The sequence below is a fragment of the Puma concolor genome, chromosome B1, assembly GCF_028749965.1.
Source record: "Puma concolor isolate L17-30 chromosome B1, mPumCon1.1.hap2, whole genome shotgun sequence".
Lineage (NCBI taxonomy): Eukaryota > Metazoa > Chordata > Mammalia > Carnivora > Felidae > Puma > Puma concolor.
Window position 1 is genome coordinate 126,920,693 of NC_141670.1, and position 6,948 is coordinate 126,927,640.

The window sequence follows — 6,948 nt, forward strand, 5'->3', positions numbered from 1 at the left end:
AGTATTGTGGCTATCTATTATCTGTTTTACCTCCTATTCTCTGTTTCCCTCCCAATTTTTGTTTTTGTGTTTCTACACTAAGCCTAAAAATCTGAACTCAGATGATGGTGGAGTGATTGACAAAAATCCCTTGGTTCGACTTTAATTACATTCATTCATTTGTTAATGTACTTTTTTAAAAAACCTATTGTGTGGTTGAGTATAATTAGAAGCAATGCTTAACAAGCAGTACAAAAAAAGTACTTTTCAAAATATGAACTTTGTTGCCGGTTTTGAATCTTGCCTCCACCATTTATAAATTGTGAAATCTTGAGCAACTTCTTTAACTTGAGTCTTAGTTTCCTCTTTTTAAGTGAAATTAAAATGCCTAAATTATGTAGATATAATTTAAGAGAATAGTGGCTATGATCAATGGCTATATGATCCTGAACTAGCAACCTAATATATTTGGGACTATTCTTCTATATATAGGTTTTTATTATATTATAATTAAGAAACTCAATTTCTGGTTATACTTATGGTTATTGTTTATTACAGTGAAAAGATACAAATCTAAATCAGCAAAGGGAAAAGACACATGGAGAAAATTCTAAGAGAAACTAGGTACAAGCTTCCAGTTATCTCTTCTCAGTGCAGTAACATGGGGACACGTTATTAAGATAAACTTATCTGGACAAACTAGTACAGTATGGCCCAAGGCCTTAGGCATACAGAAAATTCTTATCAGGAAGAATATTCTAGGGGTACAGAAGTTATCTCCCAGGAGTATGAAGACAGACCTTTCTCTGGGATGTGCAGGTTTTGAGACACCTAAGCTACTGAGGTAACCCTTTCCTTGCCACATAGTACTATGAGATGCTAATAATAGGAGAAACTGGGTGTAGGGTATATGGGAATTCGGTACATGGTTCTCAATTTTTCTGTAACTCTAAAATTGTTTTAAAAATTAAAGTCTATTAAATAAAAATCCAATTAGAGTAAGTCATATAAATTGAGAAATATTCAAGTTGAAACCTCTGCTTTTGTTTTTTTAATGTTTATTTATTTATTTTTAAGTTTTTTAACGTTTATTTATTTTCAAGAGAGAGAGAGAGACAGAGCACGATAGGGGGAGGGGCAGAGAGATGGAGACACAGAGTCAGAAGCAGGCTGCAGGCTCCGAGCTGTCAGCACAGAGCCAGATGCAGGGCTCGAACTCACGAACCGGGAGATCCTGACCTGAGCTGCAGTTGAACACTTAATCGACGGAGCCATCCAGGTGCCCCTCAAGCTGAGAATACTTTAACGTGTCTTTAATTTATTTTACCTAATTGAGATTATAGCAGAAGGATTCTGTTGCATTGCCTTGTCCTAATAATAACTTTAAAATTTCTATCGTACTTGTGTTCACTAAGAAACAGTTTTTTAACTTTTATTATTGATAATAACCAAAATGTCCACTTTGAAAAAAACCAAATGCCCATCAACTGATGAATGGATAAATAAAATGGAATGTTGTTCATAAAAAAAGAGTACCAAGGGGCACCTGGGTGGCTCAGTCGGTTGAGCGACCGACTTTGGTTCAGGTCATGATCACATAGTTTGTGGGTTCAAGCTCCACGTTGGGTTCTGCACTGACAGCTCAGAGTATGGAGTCTGCTTCATATTCTGTGTCTCCCTCTCTTTCTGCCCTCTGAGCCCCACCTTGTTCACACTGTGTCTCTCCCTCTCAAAAATAAATAAACATTTAAAAAGTTTTAAAAAAAAAGAGTACCAATATATGCTACAGCAAATTTGGAAAACTTTATGCTCAGTGAAAGCAGACACACAAGAGCACATAATTTATGATTTATATAGACTGTGAAGAATACCCAAGTCCAAAAACCGAAAGTAGATTAGTACTTTCCAGTGGGTGAAGAGATAGGGAAATGGGAAGTAACTGATAATGGGTATTGGCTTTTTCTTTGGGGTGATGAAAATATTCTGGAATTAGGTAGTGGTAAGGATTATACAACTTTGTGAACATAATAAAACTCACTGGACTATATACACTTTTTAAAGATGGATTTTATGGTATGAAATTTATATTTCACTCTTTAAAAACAAGCTCTTTCCCACAAATGATCAGGCTAAGTTTCACTAATATCTGCTGCATTTTTTGTATACTTGATTGGCAGGCATATCACATTTTTAAATAAATGTAATTCTTATGTATCTAAATATTCCCTTTATATATTTTTCTTAACCTCCTTCCTTTCTCATTCCACTCCATCGATATGCACACAATCCTTTACCTTTCTAGAGTATCATAAAGGTGAAGATAGTAGGAATTCCTTTTCTCTCAGATATTCTAGCATTGTTGCAACAGTGAAAATTTTATTATAACCATCATGGCTTGTTAAGCCTTCTAATACCTGGATAAAATAGACTGAATTACATAGTATTATGGATAGGAAATATAATCCAGCTGCTAAATTTCTACATCTCTCTAATTTATAACTTGATAAGTAATTGCTATTAATAATTTATTGTTTGACCTAACTGAAGACAACAGGGGGGTTTTGTTTTTGTTCTTACTTTTTTTAAAATTTTTGCATCACTACAGAACTCTGTGCAGTCATACGTGTATCGTTACTGAATGTACACACAAAAGTCTGGACATTTTTTAATATGGAAAACATTGAAAACTCCTGCTTTAATGGAATTTGATAATGTGTATTATGACAAATGTACTCTATAACTTTAATAAAGATTGGATTTTTTCTTGAAATGTATTATCTGTGTATCATGGTTTTGTGATGGATTAATCTCTAATAAGTTGTTTGTATCTTAATTTTTATGGATATTAAAATAATCCATAATATAAGCAAAATTTTAAAATTTCTTTATAGTATATGTGGAGAGTTAGCTTTAAACAGCTTATGTTCCACTTGCAAGTTTATAGAAATATAAGTATGCCAAAGTTAATAAAGAGTAGAGGAATTATTTGTCATATAAAATATGTGATTATTTTTATGGAATTATGAAATGCTTTTGTTTTTAATGGAAGGGATCCAATCAAGGTACCTCTATTTGCATAGACAAAACATATTAGCCAGTAATATTCTTGATTTATAAATACACCAACACTCATCTCCACTTTCTGATTTTAAAATGTTGAGGTTATTTTATGTGCTTAAATCTTTTTGGAGTAAGGCATGGAGATTCAGCCTACACATATGTGTACATATGTTCAAATACAGGTCTCTAAGCTTTTGGTTTTCTCTTAGAGTTCTTAGAAAGTATCTGGCTTTTATTTGTGGAAGTAGATGTTGTACAATTAAACAAAAAGGCTATAACCTTTTTTACAAATGGAGATACAGTTGACACATAGCAGGATATTGGTTTCAGGTTTACAACATAATGATTGGATACACATATATATTATGAAATGATCACCACAATAAGTCTACTTAACATCCATCATGATGCATAGCTATTTTTTTTTCTTTGATGTGTTTTAACTTTTAATAACTGATTCTTCTGATGTTTTCTACAAACTATTTCTTAGGTCACAGGCAAATTCTGATATCTGATTTAGTTAAGTGTATCTCAGAAAAACAAGACATGCCAAACATCATGTTCAATAGGATTTTTGATCATTACTCCACTATAACCAAGTAGAAATGTTTTAACAAGATCATGACTTGTTGTCGTGGTATTGGACTGCCAAGAAAACCAAACCTATATGATCCAAGTTAGATTTTCCTTTGAAAAAAGTTGTCTGCGAATGTTCAGTTCTAGTCAAGGCAGTTTTTACTTTCCACTTTATTATTATTATTATATTATTATTACTACTACTACTATTTTAGAGAAAGAAAGAGAGTGCAACCAGGGGAAAGGGGCAGAAGGAAAGAGAATATGAGCATGAGACAGAATCCCAAGCAGGCTCCATGCTCAGCAGAGAGCCCAATGAGGGGATCAATCCCACGACCCTGGGATCATGACTTGAATGGAAATCAAGAGTCAGTCGCTCAACTGACTGAGCCACCCAGGTGCCCATTAACTTTTTTTTTTTTAATTTTAATATATGTGCTGCTGAAGCAAACATTCAACTTTTTATGAGTATCACCTCCTCCTCTTTCGTTTATTTCTTTTGATGTCACCATATCTGCTCTTTTTTCAGTCTGAAATTCACCAGGATAGTTTCTTTAAAATATGGAACACATAATGGTACAAGTGGATTGAAAAATAAGAGTAACTTTAACTTGAAGGTTAAAGCAAAATGCAGTTTTTCCTAACTTTGTTTACATTTTTCCTTTAAATTGATACACTAAAAATATTGCAAGAAAGTACATGAAAAAACTTTCTTGTCCCATCTCCCCCTGCCCTGTTATGTAGCATGTTTCATTGGGAAATGATCAGTATTAACTGACTTCAGCATCAACATTGAGTAGGCACTCATATGCTTGTATGTGTTCACAGGCACACTATTATAGTTGGCAATGGTATAGTCGGCAATGGTTAATTCACGTAAACTATTGTAAGTAGCAAAGCTTCAGGGGACCTAACAGCTTGGTGTGGCTTGAAACTCTCTCTACCTTAGGATAGTGACTTTACACACAAACTCCTGTCAAGGTGGAGAAGGGACCAAAGAACTATTTTTCCTTTAAATAAGAGTACTTACAAATATAAAGTTAAATCAAATAGAACTATTATAGCAAGTAATATGAGAAGTTAAATAATTTTGTTTTTCCCAATTTAGACTTGTAAAAATTAAAAATGATCTTTAAGGTATTCACATTGTTTAATTAAATAAGGAGGCCATCAGACTAAGGTGGCTGTAATGCCGTGGTAGCCTACTTTAGAAAACCAAAACCTAAGCCAGAGTCAATGGACTCAAATTGAGAAAATGACACTTAAGAGTAAGCAACTACAAACAGCTAGCTAGGCTTTCCCAGCAGCACCTTAAGGTATAGCCAATAAAATAATTTCCTTGCTTTGCTTCTGTATAAAAATGCTTCCCCTACCTCCTGTTGATGGAGCACACCTAACCGTCTCTGGTCTGGCATTGCCTGATTCCTACTGATGCATGTTCAAACAAATTCTTGAAAATTTTCATGTGCCAGAGTTTACCTTTCAACAACGCTAAATGATTAAATGAATGATATCTTTTAATGCAACAATGTACAATTGAATGAAATATCCTTTGTAATTAAATGTACATTTTTTCAATGATCTCTTTTATTCTCTTCTAATAATCACTTAATCATCTCAATTTATTTTAGTAAAAGTTTACAGGGCCCTTATTTAATGGGTTTTATTCCTGCTTAGCCAAACTGGGCACACAGTTTCTTAAAGTGGACCATGAACATTCCCATGAAGGACTAAAAGTAAATTTACATAAGTCTCCCTTTAACTGAGGGACTTGAACTTGATCCACTGGTTTGCACCACGAACTTCAAAAGCTGGAGTATTGCAGTAGATGTGATGAGCTAATTCTTCCAAAGGTGGTTCAGGATCAGTCATAGCAAACTGGGCTGCATCCTCAACTTCTTTCCTCACTTCAACATCAATATCCTTTAGTTCCTCAACAGTGGCAAGCTTACTGTTTACCATTCTGTCTTTGAGAAGCATAATAGGATCGCTCTCCCTTCTCACATTCTGAACTTCTTCTCGGGTACGATAACTGATCCCAGGGTCACTCATACTGTGTCCATGATACCGGTAGGTCTGCAGCTCCATCACTATGGGCCCCTTTCCAGATCTACAGTAGTCAGCTACAAACTTAGTTGCCTCCCGAACACCTAGAACATCCATTCCGTCTACCCTTAGTCCAGGGATAAAATTTCCTCTCTTATAGTAATCGGTGCTGGCTGATGCTCTCTCAACAGGGGTTCCCATTCCATAGAGGTTATTCTCACAGATGAAAACACAGGGTAATTTCCACAAAGCTGCCATATTGTGAGCTTCAGCTATCTGACCCTGATTCGCAGCACCATCCCCATAAAGAGCCAAACAGACCTCCTTGTTTCCCTTGTATTTACAGGCCAGAGCAATACCAGCTCCCAGGGGCCCCTGTGCGCCAACAATGCCATTGCCCCCATAGAAATTCTTGACATACATATGCATCGATCCTCCTTTTCCTTTAGCACAGCCTCCCCTTCGTCCTGTCAGCTCTGCAAGAATTGATCGGACAGAGAGTCCACGAGTATAGCACAAGCCATGAGCCCGATAGGATGTGATGACATGGTCGGTGGGATTTATCCCGGCCTCCAGGCCCACAGAACAAGCTTCCTGACCATCGCACAAGTGACAGAAGCCACGGATAAATTTTTGTTTATACAGCTGATCTGCCTTCAGCTCCATTCGGCGAACAGTCTGCATCATCCTGTAGTATTTGAGCCCATCCTCCCGGGTGAGCACTGTTGTGACAGGGGGACCCTCTTCTAAGCGATAAAGATCACATTTCTTAATTGCAAACATCGCATCATTTGAATAGTTACAGGATGCCACCAGCACTCTGCTAGCGGGCTTCTGCGTGACCCCGGACAACACGCGGGAGACAGCGGCAGCGAGCATCTTCCTCATGGAGAACAGCCCAAGGTGGTGGCCCCGACTCTCAGCTGCCCAGAGGCCTGGCTGCGCCCGTCCCCTCCGGAGCCTCCTTCTGCGTCAGAATGCCATGGCGCCACAATGACCACGCTGGCAACAGAGGCCACGTCACGCCGCTCCGTGTCACCAGGTTGCCAGACCTGACGGACTGATTTTTGCAGTGCCTTCCAACTGTAATTAAGAATAAAGGTTGTTTCGTTTCTTGAAAGACTCGGCTGAACAACCACCCTATCCTAATTAGTGCCATCATCATTGCCTAAACGTAACCAGAGTCCCTTCTTCGTGCTAAACACTACAGAGCGCTTCTTGACCCTACATCAATGGAACAGAGGCGCAAACACAGTCCCCAAGGCACATGAGGGATCCGAGAGGTTA

The 6,948-nt window shown here is 37.3% G+C and overlaps 1 protein-coding gene across 1 annotated transcript; it reads right to left on the minus strand.

The window, feature by feature from the left end:
* Positions 1–5,262: 5,262 nt before the first annotated feature.
* Positions 5,263–6,609, minus strand: PDHA2 (pyruvate dehydrogenase E1 subunit alpha 2). Its single transcript, XM_025921927.2, has one exon. The coding sequence runs from the start codon at positions 6,547–6,549 to the stop codon at positions 5,374–5,376; it is 1,176 nt and encodes a 391-aa protein (XP_025777712.1). The 5' UTR covers positions 6,550–6,609; the 3' UTR covers positions 5,263–5,373.
* Positions 6,610–6,948: the final 339 nt, after the last annotated feature.

Coding starts and splice junctions, on each gene's coding strand:
- PDHA2 (XM_025921927.2), bottom strand. CDS start 6,549: ATGAGGAAGATGCTCGCTGCCGCTGTCTCCCGCGTGTTGTCCGGGGTC.